The sequence below is a fragment of the Culex quinquefasciatus genome, chromosome 1 (genome assembly GCF_015732765.1).
Source record: "Culex quinquefasciatus strain JHB chromosome 1, VPISU_Cqui_1.0_pri_paternal, whole genome shotgun sequence".
NCBI classification, from domain to species: domain Eukaryota; kingdom Metazoa; phylum Arthropoda; class Insecta; order Diptera; family Culicidae; genus Culex; species Culex quinquefasciatus.
The window spans coordinates 61,992,921-62,016,933 of NC_051861.1; the positions used below are offsets into that span (position 1 = coordinate 61,992,921).

At 41.2% G+C, this 24,013-nt stretch overlaps 1 protein-coding gene across 1 annotated transcript in view; it reads left to right on the forward strand.

Moving 5' to 3' along the window:
• Positions 1–24,013, forward strand: part of LOC119769928 (integrator complex subunit 7) — a gene marked incomplete at its 3' end in the record, with an annotated part of 79,162 nt that overhangs the window by 44,043 nt on the left and 11,106 nt on the right. Inside the window, exon 4 of the mRNA XM_038263794.1 lies at positions 11,773–11,907. Within this exon, the coding sequence (XP_038119722.1) occupies positions 11,773–11,907 (135 nt within the window). The remainder of the gene's footprint in view (positions 1–11,772; positions 11,908–24,013) is intronic.

Here is a 24,013-nt window from a genome sequence, read left to right on the forward strand (position 1 = left end):
TGAAAGAGAGCATGGCAAATTTACGACGTTCTTGTAATGATTGTATGTTTATGAGCATGCAGCGTGCTTCATACGATGGGAGAGGAAATGCAGTCCAGTTAAGTTTACGTAGTGCGTACAGTAAGAATTGTTTTTGGACAGATTCAATACGTGCTTGGTGTACGGCATAGTATGGATTCCAGACGATACTACAGTATTCCAAGAGTGGCCTGACATACGTTATATAGAGTAATTTAATAGTATACGGGTCCTGGAAGTTGAATGCAAAGCGCTTTATAAAGCCTAATGTAGGGTAGGGTAGTCATCAATGAGACACTTTTGGTTTTCAACTTTCAACGATTTTTCTCATTTTTTCATAAGCATGTTTTAATGAGCTTTTAGTTGCATTATCTTTCTTTTAATGTGTTCTAACATTGACCAAAATATGAGATCGATCCGACATCTACAGCCAGAGTTATTCAACTGTCTCATTGTAGACGCACTTGGCAGGAACAATGAGACAGCTGGGGAACAATGAGACACTTTACGAAAATCAACATTTTTCTAGTAAAACATCATGTTTTTGTATTGTTCCATTGCAGGTGACTTGCCTTGAACATTTTAGAGCAATTTTGCTAACATGAAACTTTTAATAACAAAAGGACACTAAAAAGTATTGAAATTATGTAAAATCCATATATTAATACCAAATATTTTAGTATTTTTGGTTAAATGAAGTTTAAACTCTATAAATATGCCAAAAATAACTTTTAATTCATGTTTTGAAAGATTTCCATCGATTTTGAAAAGTTTATTGAAGAAAAATCAAAGTGTCTCATTGTTACCCATGGGCTGAAATGAGTGGGGAACAATGAGACAGCCCTGGATTCTGGGTATATTCAAAATTTTGGCCAAATCTAATGAAAGGACATTGTAGCCCAACTCAATCCCTATGGAACGTCGAAAGAAATTTGAAGAAATATTAGTTTTGGTGTAAATGGCAGCCTACGAGCGAAAAAGTATTTTTTGTCCATAATTTACTTTTACACCCCAGAATCAAACATTTATGAATAACTTTTCAAGGGAGCGTCCATAACCAAAGCCACTAATATGGCAGACGTGTATCCCGTAGACACACCTTTCCCCCAAATATGAGCCTGATTGGTTGAAACTACGACTTGTGAGAGCCATTTTATCATTGTTCCCCGTGTCTCATTGATGACTACTCTACCCTACTTTTTGCCTTGTTTATTATTGTGTTATAGTGTTCTACAAAAGTTAGTTGTGAGTCTAGGATGACACCTAGATCACGTACTACTTTGCATTTTTCTACTGGTTGGTTTCCTAATAATACTGTTATGTTTGGTGTTTCATGTTTTCTGCTGAAGGCAATGGAATTACATTTCTTTACATTCAATTGGAGTAGGCTTTTACTACACCATGTGTAGAAAAGATTAATTTCGTTTTGGAATACATGACTGTCGTTGGCATTTCCTATTTCCATATACAATTTCATGTCGTCTGCATATACAAGTACGTTAATTTTTTTAAGAATGAAGGAAATGTCGTTTACATACAAGATGAAAAGAAGAGGTCCTAGATGGGATCCTTGCGGAACCCCAGAGGTGACGTGAATTGATTCCGATAGTACATTTTGGAAGCGAACAATTTGTTCGCGCTTAGTCAAATATGACTTAAGCCATTCCAAAAGATTCGGTTGAATTCCAATTTTCTGCAGTTTGAAGATTAATAATGGTATGTCGATTCTGTCAAATGCCTTACTAAAGTCTGTGTAAATTGCTTCTACGAAATTGCGATTATGCATTGCATTCAGTGTAAAATTTACAAATTCTAAAAGGTTGGTGCTAGTAGAGCGGCCTTTAAAAAGCCGTTCTGTTTACATGTGATGCGGTTTTTACTTGCTGAAAGATTTTTTCATTTATAATAGATTCGAAAAGTTTTGGAATGCAAGACAAAAGGGCAATTCCGCGATAATTACGTATGTCTGATTTTGGGCCTGATTTGAAAATAGGCACCAAAAAAGACTTTTTCCATGTTTGTGGGAATTTTCCAGTATTTATTGACATGTTGAAGAGATAATGCAGTGGAAATGTCAATTCTTCTGCAAGGTTCTTTAGGAATGCAGGTGCTATTCCGTCGGGTCCTGGTCCTTTTGATGAGTCTAAGTCCTTCAATGCCTGGCGTACTTCCGTTTCTGACAAAGAATTGACTGAGACGTCATTTGGAAATTCTGGTATATATGAAAAATAGTCGCGGTCGCGGTCTTCTTCGGAAAATGAGGTGTATACTTCTTTGAAAAATTTTGAAAAAAAGATTGCAAATTTCTTTTGAGTTACTGCCTACATTTTCGTCCAGTTGCATTTGCGATGGGAAGTTACTACTTTTGGATTTGGATTTTACGTAATTAAAGAAATTTTTCGGGCATGATTTGACTTCAGATTCGACTTTACTATTATATTCTTCGTTGGCAGAATTGAGTGCCGAAAAAAAAATGGTCGGAAATATTCAGATAATTCAGAAGATTTGTGTCATTTGTATTGTTTCTGTATAGTTTGTAGGCTTTTTGTTTTCTATTTTTTAAATTTCTTAGTTGTGGAGTGAACCACACTGGGTATTTATTGCCTGTGTTATTACGTCGTCTTCTTCTAGTAGGTACGGTTTCAGATGTTATAGTGTTAATTTCCGTATAGAATTTTCCTACTAATTCGTCGACATTTCCTTCATTATTAAATAAATTTTGCCAGTCAATTGCAAGTAGTTTACGTTTGGCTTCTACAAAGTTTGTTTTATTGTATTCCAGGACTTCTTCATATTCCCAGTCAATGGGCAAAGTGTTTTTATGGACATAAATAGAATATTCAATTGCTGTATGGAAGACTTCATTCTTCCAAAGGGGGGTTACAGATTCTTGTACATGAAAGTCTTCAATACTGTTAGTGAATAAAAGGTCTAAAAATGAATTTCTTTGTTTTTTTACATGATTGATTTGGAAAAGTCCATAATTTGCAATATTGTCAAAGAGAAAATGCAAAGTTTCATTTTCCCCAATGACTGGGAGAAGAATTGCTTCATTTTCTTGGTCAGATATAAATTCGACTTTGCTTTGATTAAAGTCGCCATAAATGTGAAGTTTTACTTCCGGTTCCATTTTTGATGTTATGTTTTCTACTGTTTTAAAAAATAGTTCATACGACTGTTTATTTGCATGGTCCGGCGGAAAGTATACTGATGCAAAAATGTGTACTTGGCCTGCAATAGTGGCTTTGGCCCAGACTTGTTCAAATTGAAAATGTTTTTCAGTTACAATTTCTTTTGGATTAAGTCTGGCATTTATGGCTAAGAGGACGCCGCCTCCTGACTTTTTCTGACTTAGATTTAAATTTCTATTGCCTAGGAATACAAAATAATTGTTTCCAAAAATTTCTTCAGGGTGGACGCTTTCGTCCCAGTTAGTTTCAGTTCCAAGAATAATGTCGAAAGAATGTGAGAGAATGTTTAAAGAAATTTCCTTCATTTTGCCTGGGCTTTTCATGCGATTGAAATTCTGACAATAAATTAGAATTTCATTCGCATTCTGTTGTTCCGTTGAAGAAATTTTTGGAGACATACTTAAATTATTAATAGTACTTACTGCCCCTTGCGAGGGTGTCATTTCTTCTTCCGTGTTAGAAGGCGTCAATGCTTGTAAAAATTCGACGATGTAGTCGGCAGGTAGAATTTGTTGGCGGTTTCGCGCGAGTGCTGCAGGTATTGAAGTCTTTTGTTTGTTACATATTTCCTGTAGGTTTCCAGGTCGGTGAGGGTTTGCTTAGGTGAAATTCCAATTGTTGAGTTGTATTCCATGAAGATGTTCATAAGATGTTCAGGTTCAGAAGGCAGGCCATTGGATGCAAAAAAGACATGCATGCTGGTTACTGTTATTCCGTCTATGCAGACGTCCGGTTTTTGGTCCTTCAGATACGCCAAGTATAGTCTGAGATTGTCATAGACTTTAATTTCGCGGAGTCTGGCCAGCAGGAAACGGCCATCGCCGACTGCAGACTGTTCAGTTAGGCGTACTATGGGCGGCTTCATTGGGTCCAGACAGAACATACTGTCTGTTACTTCAGGAGTTTGTGATGACGTTTCTGCTGGCTGCGGCGTAGTGGCATTCAGAGGTGGGACGATTGGCGTTTTCCTTCCGGTAGGGGTTGATGGTTTCCCTTTTCGGAAGTTGATAAAGTTTGAATTCGATGTAGTTGGAGGTTGGCCAGAAAATTCGACCCTTGCCTGGTCTAGAAGTTCCTTGTCGGACAATTTGGTTGACGAATGAGTGGAAAAGTTGCTGCTACTTGCATTGTCCTGGTCGAGTTGATTGTTCTTTAAGTTAAAATGTGGCGTACTTGGGTTTCGGCCTGCGTCAGAGTTGCAGTTGGTCTGGTGCTGTTGCCGACGAAGATGTTGATGTGAATGTTGTTGCTGCTGGTGTTGCTGTTGCCGGCGTTGCTGATGATGTTGTTGTGATTGTTGTTGTTGCTGGTGCTGCATTTGTTGACGATGTTTTCGGTTGCGGCGACGTGCTTTTTCGGCTTCCTTTTCCTGAAGACGGCGAGTCCGCTGTCTGGCGTCAAAGTCGGTCCAGTCTGGCTTCCAGATTTTTTTGCTGCCGATAAGTCGCCAGCCAGATTCGATTTCCAGTACGGTTTGTTCGTTTAATTCTTCTGCAAGTGATTTTTGCCGGACTTCAATTTCATTGTCTTGCAGTTTATTGATGGATGAAGTGAGGGCCCTCACTTCATCGTGGACTGCTAGAATTATGTCCGAGGGGCATTTTTCTGCTGAGGCAATTGTTTTAATTATGTCATCCCGGTGGGATGACGTAATTTCCTGGATACGGCAGAATGATTCAGCGAGTTTTTGATTCTGGTCCGAGGTGGTGTCTTCAAATGCTTTTCTGACTTCGTTTAAGGGAAGTCCATTGCCGGTGCCTGTGTTAATACTGCCGAAAGTATTCGACTTGCGATTTCTGCAGATTTCTTAATTTCTTCCTGCAGGCCTATGATTTTATTATGCAATTCATTAAGGGCTTCTTGGTTTGTCTTGTCATTTGTCTTGATGTGAGTCAAGATCATATGACTGCCTTCTAAATGATGCTGCATTATTTTCCTAATGTCGATTTCCATATGTAGGTTATTTCGACAAAGGCTGCATATTGGAAGTACATGTAGTTGCAAGTCGTCTTCGGAGCCACGCTTGACCCCAATACAGGCCGCGTGAAAACTTCGGTTACAGATCCCCGAGCAGTTCCAGAGGTATTGTTGGTCGAAAGGTGAAGAGCACGACGGCACATAGCACTGCATTTTGCTTACGTTTGTTAATAAGGGCACACGACAAAAAAAATAAATATGTTTACGTTTACGTTTGTGGACTGGGTCGGTGAAGGTAAATAAAAATTAAAGGTGTAGAGCGAATTAAAAACGCGTCCGTCCGGTAAAAAGACTCAACTGCAACTGAAAGTGCTGTCTCAGATCATCTTCTGTCGTCTGTCAGAGCGAGCAAAGGATTTCGTTGGGGCGTACCAAGCCGGTTTTGTGGAGGGGGAAATCGACGACGGACCAAATCTTTTTTGCTGCGCCAAATCCTCCAAAAATGTCGCGAGTACCAGACCCCGACGCACCACCTGTTCATCGATTTCAAAGCCGCGTACGACTCGGTCGATCGCGAAGAGCTATGGAAGATCATGTACGAGAACGGCTTTCCCGGGAAGCTGATCAGACTGGTGAAATCGACGATGGACGGGGCACGGTGCAGCGTGAAGATTTCGGGAGCGATGTCCGACCCGATCGAATCGCGCAAGGGACTGCGACAAGGCGACTGTATCTCCGGCCTCTGTTTCAACATTGGGCTTGAAGGTGTTATGAGGCGGGCGGGCTTCAACATGCGGGGCACGATTATCAACCGATCCAGCCAGTTCATCTGCTATGCCGACGACATGGCCATTGTCGGCAGAACGTTCGAGGAGGTGGCCAGGCGGTACACCGAATTGAAGCGGGAAGCGGATAAGGTTGGTGTTGGGGGGCTTGGTCCTTCGGGCTTGGTGTAAATCCTTTCGATAGCTCGTGTGGAGGAAAGGAAGAGTGAACCCCCAACCAAGTTCACCGTGGCGACTCCGACCAGCCGTAGAAGCCCTGAAACCGGCAGGTAATGACACCGGTGGAATCTCTGCTTCTCCAATTCTGGCCGTCCAAGTGGTTTCCCGAAATAAGAACTCGCGGTTTAAACGAAGTGTACCGTAAAACAAGACGTTTATTTCCATACTACAATTTATTATAATTTACAATATTTACAGCCGTGACGGTGGGCCTAAGGCCCGTGCCGTCCGGCGAACCGTGTAGGACTGATCTGTGATCAAACCTTGCAAGATCCCACGTCAGAGATCTGCTCGTGCGATGTTTTACCGTCTCCTTTTCCTGATTCCTATTTGGATAGTCTACAGGTCGTGGTAAGATCGTATGACCCTCAACTAGTGTGTTTGTTACAAGTGTACAAAGATGTGTAATTGTGTCGCAATTGGATGACCAACAGAATGGTGTGGAAAGTGTGAGAAGTGACGATAATTTTTGGCCAGGGATGTAGCCTTTGACCTGCCCTGATATCCCAACATTCTCCCCGCCCTGAAATAACCATTTCTGAAAAAAAATCCTAAGTCTGTGTTGGTCTTGCTAAGTTTGATCTGCCCTAATGCCCTAATACCAGCAAATGTGTCTACTACCGATCAACCTTTCCTGCGTGTGTATTGCATTGCCTCTCGTTTGGTGTGTGTGCTTCGAAGTATGATGCCCTGGTACTTCGACGTCCCAATTCTTCCTTGGCTCGCCGACGGTTGTCCAACCGCCGATCTTGGTTTGAATTTCCTCTTGGTTCTGGTCCTGGTTATGGTTTACCTTGAGTCCACAGCGATGTACCAATCGCCGCCTCCGGGTTTGAAGACAGTGTTCCAACTGTCCTCCCTTGGATGGAGCCCTGCTCCGGATTGTGATCGCTGTTCGGGTGCGTCCGTGACCCTTTGGTAGTGTGCGATCCTCGATGATAGACAGTGTTCCAACTGTCACCTGGCATGGAACCCTGTTCCGTTTGCCGTCGTTTCAGAAGTGTGCGTCCTTGACACTCTGAAGGCGTGGGTGGGATTTTGGAAAACAGTGTGCCTACTGTATTCCCCGAGTGGAGCCCTTGCTCCGGATGGTGGCCTCGAAGTGTGCGTCCATGACACTTGAGGGGTTTTGGATTAGTGACCAACAGTGTTCCAACTGTGGTCCCCCATTGGAGCCCTTGCTCCGGATGGTTTACTCCCAGGTGTGCTTCCTGTACACCTGAAGTCCAGAACTGTATTCAAACTGTCGTCCCAGGTTGAACCGTACGGCAACGTCCCAGTGACGTCACGCGTTCATGTGGATTAGTTGAAAGGGTTAGTTCGAATTTGTAAAGTCCCAGTGACTTCACACCAGCAGTCGAGTTGGTTCATTGACGAAACCTTGATCAATGCAGGATTCCTTCTTTGCAGCTTGCGACATCCTATGTCACCGTTGTGCTGCCCGAGTAATCGACGTCTCCAGCGACGCCGCGTGCATGCCCAGCACGTCCTTGGTTGGTGTTGGTTAGCTTATGCTGTAAACTCCGTGGTAGTAGTTGGTGGCATCCCGATCCCATTGATGCCAGAGTTCCGATGTGGTGGTTCATTCAACCCGCAAAAACAGACCTAGACGCCCCTCTGACGTCACCGGAAGATGTGGAGAACGACGTCGTGGATGTCGTTGTCACTTAGCTTGGGCTGTTGCAGCGATCCGTCGGCTGCCCGGAAACCGTACTCCAGGAAGATTGCCGTCTGTCCCAGACCGACATAGCCCAAGATTGGAGCCGGTTGCGTCTGCTCCCGAAAATCGATGACGTCATAGGTAGATGATCCGTAACGGCTGACACCGTCACCTCCGTAATGATCCGTAGCGGGTGCGTTCAATGGTCCTCACCGAACAATGTGAATGGGCAAACCGACGTGACGTCATGGAAGAGGGTAAAGTTTCATGAGGAGGTGTAGAGTCCGGTGTCCGGCTTCGGCGGACATATACCTGTAGCTATGTTTACCTTAAGAAATCAGATTATGCGCTGCCTCTTCATGCCCGTAGTCGTCGAGGAGAATGCAGTTCGCCGACTGCAACTGCGTCCATGCATTCGCTAGCACAGCAGCCTCACGCGGTTGTAACCGGAGCCCATGCCCCGTGGGTAGGTAGTTCGTCTTCGGCCAAACATCTACGAGCCAAGTCCTTTGCCGATCCTTCGGCGGTGGCTGATGACGTTATGACGAGCTGATCTTGCCCAGATCAACGATCGTCCACTAAGTCGCGTGCGTACCGCGCACGTTCCGTTGGTAACCTTAGTAGTGGTGGTCGATGACATCACAACGAAGTTCTGGATGGTTGTAGTAGTTGTCGTGTTGGCTTTCTCGAGGCGAACGTTTGCCGAGTCCAAATCCAACTGCCTCATCAGCTGAATCTCATGAAGTCATCCATGTGGGTGGGTACCAGGTCCTTGGTGGTTTGTTATTGTTTAGCGACGTCCCGATGACGTCACCGCAGCTTTCTCAATGGCAATCCGTTGTCATCAATGTACGGTTTAGCGCACGATCGCAGTCATCGAGGATGTTAATCAATCAACAGCATACATGAGAGGATCCATGTGCGATCCGAGCAACCGTACTCAGCCAAACCCGAGTGATCACTGCGAGCTGTCACAAATTCCGATTGGTCACGTGATTGATCGTCACAGTTCGTGGCCCTCGAGACGATCTTTGGCTGCCAACGGATGAAAATATTTCGACTCACATTGCTGCGCTCCTGTGCCTTTCGTTGTCGTTTACGACGTTCAACTCCGTTTAAACGTCGTTTCCGGTTTGCGTGGGTGGATATCCTTGTACAGGTAGACTGAAAGAACGAAAACGAAAGGAGCACCTTCGGGTTGCGTGGGTAGCATTGGAATGGTACTAACCTTTTTTCCAATAAATTCGTGCACCGTTTTCCTGGTACGGGCCTTCACCTCTAGGTGGGAATGGGAGCCAACCTCCTTGAACGCCAACCAGCTGACGAGCCCAGATGCTCGAAATGTACAGCGTAGATGATGTTGACTTTCCTCGGGATGGTTAGTGTGGGTGGGTGGAGTGCACTAACTAAATCCAGAAATTGCACTCAGATGCAGTCGGTGGTGTAACCAACAGTGCCGACTTCCAGTCGATGGGAATCTTTGGGTAGATTTAATTGAATTTTGTTCCAGTGCTGACTTCCGATCAGCTCGATCGTTCCGGATTGTGGGCGTGGGAAACGAGATCCAGTGCCAGTATACCAACTGGCCATCAGGGAGGATGAACCGGGACGGTCCATTCATGGATTGTTTGGATTTGTGGTTGGTTCCAATACCGCTCGGCAATATTGAGATGGTGTAACTGTTCCTGACCTGGCGATCAATATGAATAAACGACAAAAACTCTCCAGAGTTGTGCCAATCCGTTGGAAACGGGATGATCCTTTGGCAGGGTCCAGGTAAGATGACGCCGTGGGGATGGCGCCAACCTCGATCGTTTGCGATGGCGGCAGATCCTTTGTGTGACCACCTCACAATACCTTTGGATTTGTAGGGTTCCTTGAATGGATGTACGATGCTCTTGGCGGCCTATTGTGCGCGTCCTCGCGACAATGGCGTTTGGTCCAGCTTGGTTCTTGCTGGAAGTCCCGTTCCAGCCGATCCGGGTACGCGAGTTTCCCCAAGTTGTTGTAGTGTCCCAAGCAGGGTGATCCGATGAAGTCGCCCACGTCATCCTTCCTTCTGGTCCCTCGATGCCTCCGAGGCATCCGGTTCGAAGGACCAAATGTTGGGGGGCTTGGTCCTTCGGGCTTGGTGTAAATCCTTTCGATAGCTCGTGTGGAGGAAAGGAAGAGTGAACCCCCAACCAAGTTCACCGTGGCGACTCCGACCAGCCGTAGAAGCCCTGAAACCGGCAGGTAATTACACCGGTGGAATCTCTGCTTCTCCAATTCTGGCCGTCCAAGTGGTTTCCCGAAATAAGAACTCGCGGTTTAAACGAAGTGTACCGTAAAACAAGACGTTTATTTCCATACTACAATTTATTATAATTTACAATATTTACAGCCGTGACGGTGGGCCTAAGGCCCGTGCCGTCTGGCGAACCGTGTAGGACTGATCTGTGATCAAACCTTGCAAGATCCCACGTCAGAGATCTGCTCGTGCGATGTTTTACCGTCTCCTTTTCCTGATTCCTATTTGGATAGTCTACAGGTCGTGGTAAGATCGTATGACCCTCAACTAGTGTGTTTGTTACAAGTGTACAAAGATGTGTAATTGTGTCGCAATTGGATGACCAACAGAATGGTGTGGAAAGTGTGAGAAGTGACGATAATTTTTGGCCAGGGATGTAGCCTTTGACCTGCCCTGATATCCCAACAGTTGGATTGAAGGTGAATGTTGCGAAGACGAAGTATCTGCTGGCAGGAGGAACCGAGTCCCTTAGGACTCGCATAGGACCGAGCGTGACGATCGACGGCGACGAGTTCGAGGTTGTGGAGGAGTTTGTGTACCTCGGATCGTTGGTTACGTCGGACAACAACTGCAGCAGGGAAATTCGGAGGCGCATCATCACCGGTAGTCGTGCCTACTACGGACTCCACAAGACCTTAAGGTCTGGTCACCCTTCCCGGCGTACAAAGTGTACCATGTACGAAACGCTGATAAGACCCGTCGTCCTCTACGGGCACGAGACGTGGACGATGCTCGGGAGGACCTGCAAGCGCTTGAAGTTTTCGAGCGACGAGTGCTTAGGACGATCTTTGGCGGCGTACGGGAGAACACCGTATGGAGGAGAAGGATGAACCACAAGCTGGCGCAACTCTACGGCAAGCCAAGTATTCGGAAGGTCGCCAAGGCTGGCCGAATCCGGTGGGCCGGTCACGTCGTAAGAATGCCGGACGCGCTGGATGCGCGCCAACCGAACCAGACTATCAATCCGGTGAAGTTGGTGTTCAATTCGGAGCCGGTTGGAACGCGGCGGAGGGGGGCGCAACGTGCGAGGTGGTTAGACCAAGTGGAGGAAGATCTGAGAAGTGTGGGAGTTCCGAGTCGGAATTGGAGAGTAGCAGCCCAAGACCGATTTCAGTGGCAGCGCATCTGGAGACAGCTCATGACCCGGAGGTTGTACGAGCAGTAAAAGTAAAGTAAGTACTGCAGGGTCAGATCATGTGCGAACACTTCGATGCGCTGTGGGAGTTTTGCTCAGTGTACGTCAAAGACCAAGATTGTTTACTTTTACTCTTTGGTCTTACAGTCTTGGTCTGACAGATTTGGTCTGACAGCTTTAGCATGGATTTTGGTCTGGTCTAGGCGAGGGATAGACACACACAGCACCCTCCCTCCAATGCGGCTCTGGTGATTGTTTCCCTTCTGGATTCGATTGTTTAGTAAAGGGAGGTAGTGTATCGTCACAAGCTGGACCTTAGTGCATGACATCCTAGCCCACCAGCATTTGCGTACCTGTACTTTGTACACAATTTGTAAGGACACTTCTAAGTATCGTCAAAACCCGCGACTTACAAAGGGTTAGGAAGTCGTTTAATGGAATGTTAATATTAGTTTAGTTAATAAATAGTCTCTAAATCTGCTTTGTGAATGCCGGCACTGACACTCTTTAAATGTGCTTTATTTTTCTACTTCTTGTTCTTGATATGCTTCTTCCAGAACCATTGGTGCAGTAGCGTGCGTGATACCGGAAAAGGAGCAGGTTCATCATGCCATTCGTAACGCGTTGGACAGCTCCCGGATTGAAATAGAAGCCGCCATCTTTGCGAGTGTGAACTTTGCTGCACAATCTAAGTAAGAATTCATACAAGATTTACTTATTAAGGAACACGGCACCGGTTGTTGCGTTTGAAACGGAATTCGTATACAATTCTTATTAGATTTCGTTTCAGAATTCGAATGGAATTGACTGGGACGGAGAGGGCGAAGAAATGCATACTAGCCCCAAGAAATAGGTCCCTCTTTTTTCTGTTTGTATCGCGGTTTCTTGACCCCTTTCTTTGGAGCTACGTACTTGCCCTAAACTAGAGTTGTATTATTAAAAATACAACTTTGGTGGCTTTTATTTTATTATTTTTTTTTTTTTGCAGACCGAGGAATATGTGGGAAAGCGAAGTAATTTGTGTTTGTAGTCAACTGTTGTGGATGTATCTAAACATCGCAGAACGGGGTCCTTTTTCTTTTCAAATTGGTGAAATTGGAGCAAAGCGTTTTGAGCTTCTTTTTCTTCTTATTCTTGATAACAATCATTGAAATCATTGATCATTTTCAGAAGGCCTGTATTGGTGAGATCACCACTCACACCAAAATAGTTATCAAAGCCCGATTTCATGCACACTTGTACACTATTTGTTTTGCTGACCGGTACAAATTTTAACTTCACTTGTTTTTATGTACGCGCACGTTGATAACTCTAAATTTGTTTAAAATTAATACTTGCTTAATTACAGGAAGTAAATCATTTTTTTGTTTGGTTTGAGAATTCAACGTAAAAACATACTAAAATAATAATAACTATACGTTAGGTTTCGATTCATCTATAGCAGGGAGGATAATGTTTTCCCAGCAACTTCCAGAAATATCAAGAAAACCAAGAAAAACATTAAGCTTTAAAAGTTTGTCTTCGGTTTAAGACGTTCTTTCGAATAATTATTCTATTTATTAACAACATCTTCCGAAATCTGAAACAGCGAAATAATTTCGAATATATTCCATTTATGTTCGTCCCTATCAGTTAAATCGGTCACCATCTACACAACATAACACGGCGCAGTGAGGCAATATCCTGATCCTTTCTTCCAGTCGGATGTAACTCTTCTGAACCTGTTGTAGCAGGATTATCTGGCGTTGGTCACTGTTTTACTGGCGCCGTTCTTTGAGCTGGAATTACAAGAACAAAAATTTAATTTCAAATAACCCGCTAAACTTGTAGTTTAGCTCCGCACGGCTGGGACCTTGCCCCCATGGAAAGCATGGGAGGGCTTGTTATGCACTTTACCAATACGGAAAGAGCAGGGGAGCATTTGTTCCCCATACTAGCGCCAGTCAAAGATGTTACACATTGATCTTTGCCGAGTGGTGTCTGGAAATATTAATAGTTCTTTATTAGTTATTTGAAGAATATTTACAGTGCCACAGTTTTGAAGAATAAATCCAGACGGAACCGAATGATCGAATGCTTCCTGTCGTCGGAAAATTCGGAGCAACTGGAGCGTACCTAGCGGCCGGGTTGTGTAGCGTAATGGAACTCCGATTTCGATATGATGGTACCCACGGCGGAGCTGGTCAAAGGACAAGCAGGACAAACTCGTTACTGGCCAATTGCGACTTATGCTGGCGAAGGTGATCGAGGACATCTGACGGCGGTTGCGGAGTCGTCCTCTTTAAAGCTAAGTACTCATGCATGATAATCGTATTACAGGCCTGCCTTTTCTGGTCATGTCGAATACGATTAACTGCAACTCTAACCACTTTAATTTTCAGCAAAATTGACAAGACTTTTGACGAACGTGACAGGACAGGAAACTGTAAAACATTTTATACAAGTTCCGACTTTTTTATGTGGGAAAATTTTGCCCGACGTGTGTTTCTTTGCATTTGTTAAATAATTACCTTTGCTGATTGAGTTTAAACCTCAACATATGAATTCATTTTAATAATTTTGCCTTTGTTGGAACAGTTAAGGGTCACATAGTAAAAGTCCGTTGGTGTGTGGATAGTTAGTAAAATCAAAATCAAATGATGGATAATAAATAAAAGATTCAGAGAAGTGAGAATCAGTTAAGCAAAATAAAAACAGGAGATAAATGGTAGCTTAAGGTGAAATTTTAGTACATCAGAAAATGGCGGAAAAAGGCTGCCGTTGTTTGACCTTAACTTTCTTCAATGATTTGGTTCCTAACCCTAACCTTGACTGCAGCAAAACAATCTCGTTTATAGAAATCGTTCTTGAATCGATATCATGTGACTTACCTTCATGAAAATTTAAACCCCAGCAAGATATGATCGTAAACTAATGCTTACTATACATTTTTTACTTTTAAACACATATAATCACCAGAAACTCCAAAATTATCGGCCACCACAAATTTTTATTCGCTCGCTGCTTCTTCTTAGCCTGTTTCACAGCACCTTATTTTTATTTTTCACAATCTCTACTGCGCTGCATTTCACTCATTTATATTAGAAGATGCGCTTACGGGATGGGCTACACAATGAATCACTAGAAGCATTTTGGTGAAAACTTCTTGAAAAGCTAATTCAGAATGTTTAAAAAACTCACTTTTTTCCGCAAATTGCATAATTTCACGCACTTCGAGCCACCGAAAAAAAAATGTGATTGTGTTTGCCTTTGTTCGTACACACCATGGCTTTCATGGTGTGCACATAATCATTTCTTTACAAACATTCGAAAATGTTATACCATAATACTCTTATTTTGTTTTGATTTTTGCCTCACAGTCCATTTTCAAACGCTCATCAACAACGGCGAAAATTGTTGCCACTGTTGTTGCCAGCTTCATTTACTTGGGCAATCTAATAAAAAAAAGTCTGAATGAAATTTTATTCAACCAATATATGTTTAAGTATATTTTTCAAGTTTGGAAAGTATAATAAGAATATTTTTTATCATTTTTAATAGTTATTATAAATACTTGGGAAAGTTATCGAAACAAACTTAGAAACAAACTTAGATTTTATTCACCCTAGAGCTAGCAACACTGCTATCCCAGCAAACCATGAAAACCATCTGTCAAGTTCAAAGTAAACAAAGGAAGGGAAATTTTCGGAACGAGCTCACATTTTTCTGGTTGGCAGCGGAATCCGAAGCCCCGGTGGCCCCAAGTTCAGAACGGAATTGATCGAGTGTCCGTCGTCGATTCCACCGGTAGTTATGGCGGCGTGGTGTCTCCGTCAATTTTGTTTAAAATCGACTAAGACGGATTTGTGCACCAGCATCGACTTGAGCGGAAGCAAAAATGGTCAGTTTTGGGCGCTAATAACTTCGCGGGAAAAAATCCTAAAAATATGGTGCCTTCGGGAAAGTTGTTCTAAATTTAATGAAGGTTCTACATTTGAGAAATGGTAAGAATCGTATAACTATGGCGCCTTCCACAGGTAAAAAAGTAAAACAGTTTCTTTTCTCCATACATATTGACGATTTTTCCCATACAAACTTTAAGCGATTGGAGGGAGGGGTTCCCGTGGTCAGAATGAGCTCAAATTTGGAATTTAGCCTAGTGATGGGTCAATCTTTGATTTCAGGGGGTAGCCCCAAAAAAGTCCGGATTTGGACCACCCTAACGTGTGACAACACTCACAAACACACACGCACACACATTCGTACGTGGTGCTTCTCAAGAAAACTCGACCGCACACGCATGGTGGGTATATATATATGTATATATATATATATATATATATATATATATATATATATATATATATATATATATATATATATATATATATATATATATATATATATATATATATAACCTTCCTTAAATTTAGAACAACTTTCCCGAAGGCACCATATTTTTAGGATTTTTTCCCGCGAAGTTATTAGCGCCCAAAACTGACCATTTTTGCGCGGCTAGCTGTAAGGGGCTACCTAACAACGATGTTTAATTCCAATTCGTACACGCACGTGCTCTCTCTCAGGTTCAAACTCTCTCACGAGCTTGCTCGCCTGCCTGCCTGCCTGTTTACCTACAAGCGTGCGCTGTTTCTCTGCTTGGACTTTTGTCGTCGTCGTCGTTTTCGTTAGCTATCCGCATGTTTATTATAATTTTCAAGATATATTTCGATATTTATTTCAAGGTATAAAATTGAATGTAATATGTGATTAACAACAGATATCAGTCGGCCTGGGTTCGATCCCAGACGATTATTTCCGTAATTAAAAGACGCAACTTTTGATATCCAGACATGTATAGGTCATCGCTGAAATTTTAAAGTTATTGCAGTTTTAGTGAAAAAAGTTGATTTTTTGCCAATTTCGTCATTCTCCGGTTTTTGCGCGCGGCGCGTCGAAAAACACGGATTTTATTTTCAAAAAATCATATCTCGGAATCCTGTTAATGAACTCCTCCCATTTTTTAGTATGTTATGTAAAAATGTCCGGGGAATCCGATAAAAATATTTCCAGACATAGGCTCTTTGGTCCAGACACCGTCAAAACGGCATTTTAAAGTTTCATACGCCCTTTTTATATGTTAGGCTAGATTTTTGAAACTTCTTATTATTTTTCTTTGGAAGGCCAACTTATCACCTTTCATTTGCGTGTAAGACAATTGAAATCGGTTAAAATGGCGAGGAGTTATAATTTTTCGAAAAAAGTGGTTTTTGCAAAAATCGACGAAAATGGCAATTTTTCAGACCACCCTAACACGCCGTAGGGCACCCTAATGGCCAATCAAAAAAATACGGGTCTAATTATTTCGGCCAGGGAACCCCCAGAAAAATTTTGAGCCCGATCCGAGGACTTTCGTTTTTTTCCATGCTGTTTTCGTGGGGAATTGCTGTATATATATATATATATATATATATATATATATATATATATATATATATATATATATATATATATATATATATATATATATATATATATATATATATATATATATATATATATATATATATATATATATATATATATATATATATATATATATATATATATATATATATATATATATATATATATATATATATGACTGCCATATATATATATATATATATATATATATATATATATATATATATACGATATATATATATATATATATATATATATATATATATATATATATATATATATATATATATATATACATAACACGGCGCAGTGAGGCAATATCCTGATCCTTTCTTCCAGTCGGATGTAACTCTTCTGAACCTGTTGTAGCAGGATTATCTGGCGTTGGTCACTGTTTTACTGGCGCCGTTCTTTGAGCTGGAATTACAAGAACAAAAATTTAATTTCAAATAACCCGCTAAACTTGTAGTAACTCACCGTTACTTTCCTGCAGACCAACGTAAACTTCCCGAGCAAAACACATTCTTGTTTATTTTCTACCCTGCGATGGTTCTGTAGATCGTTGCGCTGGGGGTCTCGACGCCGGCTTTTCCGGGAAGACTTTTCCGGATCTCTACCATTCTGCCATCTCTGCCATTTTTTACAACGGTGGTGCCCTCTCCGTGGTCAACGCGTTCAACTCATCCGATTTTCACGCTTTCCAGTTTTTCCCGTTTCAACCGACAAGTCTTCTTCTTTCTCTGTGCTACGCATCACGACGGTCCCGCTTGCCACCGCGTCTGCATTCATCCCGCTGGATCTGGCCCGAATCATGGTAAAAAACGGCGTCTGACCGCTTTTCGCCGACGGTCCCCTCAGGCCTCTGTGGCGGAATCACTTCACTTCCGCTCAAGTCGATGCTGGTGCACAAATCCGTCTTAGTCGATTTTAAACAAAATTGACGGAGACACCACTCCGCCATAACTACCGGTGGAATCGACGACGGACACTCGATCAATTCCGTTCTGAACTTGGGGCCACCGGGGCTTCGGATTCCGCTGCCAACCAGAAAATGTGAGCTCGTTCCGAAAATTTCCCTTCCTTTGTTTACTTTGAACTTGACAGATGGTTTTCATGGTTTGCTGGGATAGCAGTGATGCTAGCTCTAGGGTGAATAAAATCTAAGTTTGTTTCTAAGTTTGTTTCGATAACTTTCCCAAGTATTTATAATAACTATTAAAAATGATAAAAATATTCTTATTATACTTTCCAAACTTGAAAAATATACTTAAACATATATTGGTTGAATAAAATTTCATTCAGACTTTTTTTTATTAGATTGCCCAAGTAAATGAAGCTGGCAACAACAGTGGCAACAATTTTCGCCGTTGTTGATGAGCGTTTGAAAATGGACTGTGAGGCAAAAATCAAAACAAAATAAGAGTATTATGGTATAACATTTTCGAATGTTTGTAAAGAAATGATTATGTGCACACCATGAAAGCCATGGTGTGTACGAACAAAGGCACAAACACGGTGGCTCGAAGTGCGTGAAATTATGCAATTTGCGGAAAAAAAGTGAGTTTTTTAAACATTCTGAATTAGCTTTTCAGGAAGTTTTCACCAAAATGCTTCTAGTGATTCATTGTGTAGCCCATCCCGTAAGCGCATCTTCTAATATAAATGAGTGAAATGCAGCGCAGTAGAGATTGTGAAAAATAAAAATAAGGTGCTGTGAAACAGGCTAAGAAGAAGCAGCGAGCGAATAAAAATTTGTGGTGGCCGATAATTTTGGAGTTTCTGGTGATTATATGTGTTTAAAAGTAAAAAAATGTATAGTAAGCATTAGTTTACGATCATATCTTGCTGGGGTTTAAATTTTCATGAAGGTAAGTCACATGATATCGATTCAAGAACGATTTCTATAAACGAGATTGTTTTGCTGCAGTCAAGGTTAGGGTTAGGAACCAAATCATTGAAGAAAGTTAAGGTCAAACAACGGCAGCCTTTTTCCGCCATTTTCTGATGTACTAAAATTTCACCTTAAGCTACCATTTATCTCCTGTTTTTATTTTGCTTAACTGATTCTCACTTCTCTGAATCTTTTATTTATTATCCATCATTTGATTTTGATTTTACTAACTTTGATTCTCTTATCTCTCAATGTTTTTCCTCTCTTTTTTTTAACAAATTGATACTGTTGTAACAAACTTTGTTTTTTCCCAATGATTTCCATTTATGATTTGCCTTTTCTTTGTTGATCAGCTTTTAAAAATACGAGAGTGAAGCAAAAGTTTATGTTTTCAGCGGCGGTGTTATATATTCTGTATTTAACTTTTTAAATAGTGAACGAATCTTTTCGCACTCTTCAGAAAAGTTGTTACCTGGAACACGGACTATGAGCCCATTAGGTTTTTGAAAAATGTAAAAAGTGTTAAGGGGCTCAAAACTGACAAAAACCAAAACCAAATCCCATTTCAAATTCAATGTCAAAGCGTATGGTCCTTTCGCAAGCTCATATTTGGAAGGACCGAAAAAACAAGCCAATCATTCGAAAAAGTCGTATGAAAACTTAAAATGGCGTTTTGACCGTGTCTGGGCCAAAGAGCATATGTCTGAAAATATTTTTATCGGATTGCTCGAAAAATTGGGTCGTTAAATTAAGTTTAAATTTGCGATATTATTGCTCCTAATGATAAAGCCTATTTTTCTGAGTACAATGACCCTTTGAACGACCGCAAAGGATTTAAAATGGATTTTTTAATTGGATTTTTGAGCCCCTTAACACTTTTTACATTTTTCAAAAACCTAATGGGCTCATAGTCCGTGTTCCAGGTAACAACTTTTCTGAAGAGTGCGAAAAGATTGGTTCACTATTTAAAAAGTTAAATACAGAATATATAACACCGCCGCTGAAAACATAAACTTTTGCTTCACTCTCGTATTTTTAAAAGCTGATCAACAAAGAAAAGGCAAATCATAAATGGAAATCATTGGGAAAAAACAAAGTTTGTTACAACAGTATCAATTTGTTAAAAAAAAAAGAGTGGAAAAACAGAATCAAAGTTAGTAAAATCAAAATCAAATGATGGATAATAAATAAAAGATTCAGAGAAGTGAGAATCAGTTAAGCAAAATAAAAACAGGAGATAGATGGTAGCTTAAGGTGAAATTTTAGTACATCAGAAAATGGCGGAAAAAGGCTGCCGTTGTTTGACCTTAACTTTCTTCAATGATTTGGTTCCTAACCCTAACCTTGACTGCAGCAAAACAATCTCGTTTATAGAAATCGTTCTTGAATCGATATCATGTGACTTACCTTCATGAAAATTTAAACCTCAGCAAGATATGATCGTAAACTAATGCTTACTATACATTTTTTTACTTTTAAACACATATAATCACCAGAAACTCCAAAATTATCGGCCACCACAAATTTTTATTAGCTCGCTGCTTCTTCTTAGCCTGTTTCACAGCACCTTATTTTTATTTTTCACGATCTCTACTGCGCTGCATTTCACTCATTTATATTAGAAGATGCGCTTACGGGATGGGCTACACAATGAATCACTAGAAGCATTTTGGTGAAAACTTCCTGAAAAGCTAATTCAGAATGTTTAAAAAACTCACTTTTTTCCGCAAATTGCATAATTTCACGCACTTCGAGCCACCGAAAAAAAATGTGATTGTGTTTGCCTTTGTTCGTACATGGCTTTCATGGTGTGCACATAATCATTTCTTTACAAACATTCGAAAATGTTATACCATAATACTCTTATTTTGTTTTGATTTTTGCCTCACAGTCCATTTTCAAACGCTCATCAACAACGGCAAAAATTGTTGCCACTGTTGTTGCCAGCTTCATTTACTTGGGTAATCTAATAAAAAAGTCTATATATATATATATATATATATATATATATATATATATATATATATATATATATATATATATATATATATATATATATATATATATATATATATATATATATATATATATATATATATATATATATATATATATATTTATATATATATATATATATATATAGCAATTCCCACGAAAACAGCACAGAGTGTACCTCTGCAGCCAACCGGATCTGAACGTAAGTCCGCGCACTTGCGTCGTCGGAATCCGGATTCCGGAAGTATCCGCCCAGAAGCTTCCACCAAGTGGTTCATCCGAACTGCTTTTGTGGCTGTTGAAGGCAGGTGAGTGGATGCCCGAGCAAGTGTTCTCCTCTTCCCCACCATGCGTGTGCGGTCGAGTTTTCTTGAGAAGCACCACGTACGAATGTGTGTGCGTGTGTGTTTGTGAGTGTTGTCACACGTTAGGGTGGTCCAAATCCGGACTTTTTTGGGGCTACCCCCTGAAATCAAAGATATATATATATATATATATATATATATATATATATATATATATATATATATATATATATATATATATATATATATAACCGATTTCAATTGTCTTACACGCAAATGAAAGGTGATAAGTTGGCCTTCCAAAGAAAAATAATAAGAAGTTTCAAAAATCTAGCCTAACATATAAAAAGGGCGTATGAAACTTTAAAATGCCGTTTTGACGGTGTCTGGACCAAAGAGCCTATGTCTGGAAATATTTTTATCGGATTCCCCGGACATTTTTTCATAACATACTAAAAAATGGGAGGAGTTCATTAACAGGATTCCGAGATATGATTTTTTGAAAATAAAATCCGTGTTTTTCGACGCGCCGCGCGCAAAAACCGGAGAATGACGAAATTGGCAAAAAATCAACTTTTTTCACTAAAACTGCAATAACTTTAAAATTTCAGCGATGACCTATACATGTCTGGATATCAAAAGTTGCGTCTTTTAATTGCGAAAATAATCGTCTGGGATCGAACCCAGGCCGACTGGGTGAGAGGCAACCACGCTTACCCTTACACCACGGTGATATCTATTGTTAATCACATATTACATTCAATTTTATATCTTGAAATAAATATCGAAATATATCTTGAAAATTATAATAAACATGCGGATAGCTAACGAAAACGACGACGACGACAAAAGTCCAAGCAGAGAAACAGCGCACGCTTGTAGGTAAACAGGCAGGCAGGCAGGCGAGCAAGCTCGTGAGAGAGTTTGAACCTGAGAGAGAGCACGTGCGTGTACGAATTGGAATTAAACATCGTTGTTAGGTAGCCTGTTAGGTAGCCGTTGTTAGGTCAGCCTGTGTGGATCAATCGGACCGCGCACTGGACTCACAATCCAGAGGTCGCCGGTTCGAATCCCGGGGCGGACGCAAAAAATTCTAAGTGTAAATATAGGTATCCGGTGCCCTCTCCCCGTGTCCACACCTTCACACTTAGGAGACCCAGGAGGCGGAGTCTTGTCGCAAAAAGAACGATACACGCCTGTGGATCCGTTGACGAAACCGCAAGGTTTAAGAGGGCCACATTATAAGGTGTTACGTCGATTCCGTTCCGTTAGGTAGCCCCTTACAGCTAGCTTCCTACAGCTAACTTCTTATTATTTTTCTTTGGAAGGCCAACTTATCACCTTTCATTTGCGTGTAAGACAATTGAAATCGGTTATATATATATATATATATATATATATATATATATATATATATATATATATTTTCAATTGTCTTACACGCAAATGAAAGGTGATAAGTTGGCCTTCCAAAAAAATAATAAGAAGTTTCAAAAATCTAGCCTAACATATAAAAAGGGCGTATGAAACTTTAAAATGCCGTTTTGACGGTGTCTGGACCAAAGAGCCTATGTCTGGAAATATTTTTATCGGATTCCCCGGATATTTTTTCATAACATACTAAAAAATGGGAGGAGTTCATTAACAGGATTCCGAGATATGATTTTTTGAAAATAAAATCCGTGTTTTTCGACGCGCCGCGCGCAAAAACCGGAGAATGACGAAATTGGCAAAAAATCAACTTTTTTCACTAAAACTGCAATAACTTTAAAATTTCAGCGATGACCTATACATGTCTGGATATCAAAAGTTGCGTCTTTTAATTACGAAAATAATCGTCTGGGATCGAACCCAGGCCGACTGGGCGAGAGGCAACCACGCTTACCCTTACACCACGGTGATATCTATTGTTAATCACATATTACATTCAATTTTATATCTTGAAATAAATATCGAAATATATCTTGAAAATTATAATAAACATGCGGATAGCTAACGAAAACGACGACGACGACAAAAGTCCAAGCAGAGAAACAGCGCACGCTTGTAGGTAAACAGGCAGGCAGGCAGGCGAGCAAGCTCGTGAGGGAGTTTGAACCTGAGAGAGAGCACGTGCGTGTACGAATTGGAATTAAACATCGTTGTTAGGTAGCCCCTTACAGCTAGCCGCGCAAAAATGGTCAGTTTTGGGCGCTAATAACTTCGCGGGAAAAAATCCTAAAAATATGGTGCCTTCGGGAAAGTTGTTCTAAATTTAATGAAGGTTCTACATTTGAGAAATGGTAAGAATCGTATAACTATGGCGCCTTCCACAGGTAAAAAAGTAAAACAGTTTCTTTTCTCCATACATATTGACGATTTTTCCCATACAAACTTTAAGCGATTGGAGGGAGGGGTTCCCGTGGTCAGAATGAGCTCAAATTTGGAATTTAGCCTAGTGATTGGTCAATCTTTGATTTCAGGGGGTAGCCCCAAAAAAGTCCGGATTTGGACCACCCTAACGTGTGACAACACTCACAAACACACACGCACACACATTCGTACGTGGTGCTTCTCAAGAAAACTCGACCGCACACGCATGGTGGGGAAGAGGAGAACACTTGCTCGGGCATCCACTCACCTGCCTTCAACAGCCACAAAAGCAGTTCGGTTGAACCACTTGGTGGAAGCTTCTGGGCGGATACTTCCGGAATCCGGATTCCGACGACGCAAGTGCGCGGACTTACGTTCAGATCCGGTTGGCTGCAGAGGTACACACAAAAAAATACTGTAATGGCAAAAGTAACTTACTGTTGAAATAAAAAGTGGTCAAAATTTGCTCCATTAAAAGTTTTTTTCTTGTTTTGAATATGAACGAGGTCAGGGGGAAAGTTGATTTTCGAAAAAGGAAGGCCAGCTTCCTGCAGGACCTGCAGCTGTTTCAAGACCGGAGTTGGTAAGAAGGAAGCTTGGGTGTTTGGTGGCGTTTGTGATTAATTTTGTTTGTTTTTGTAGGACGCAGTTTATGCGGTTGCCGAAGATCGGAGGTCGGGATGTGGATGTGCACCGGCTGTATTCGGTGGTGGTAGCCAATTCCATTTACTTTCGAACTCTTTCAGCTACTACCGCCCACAAACGCAGCTTCGGCGGGATGAACTTTGACGGCGAGTTGGAACATCTGTGTCA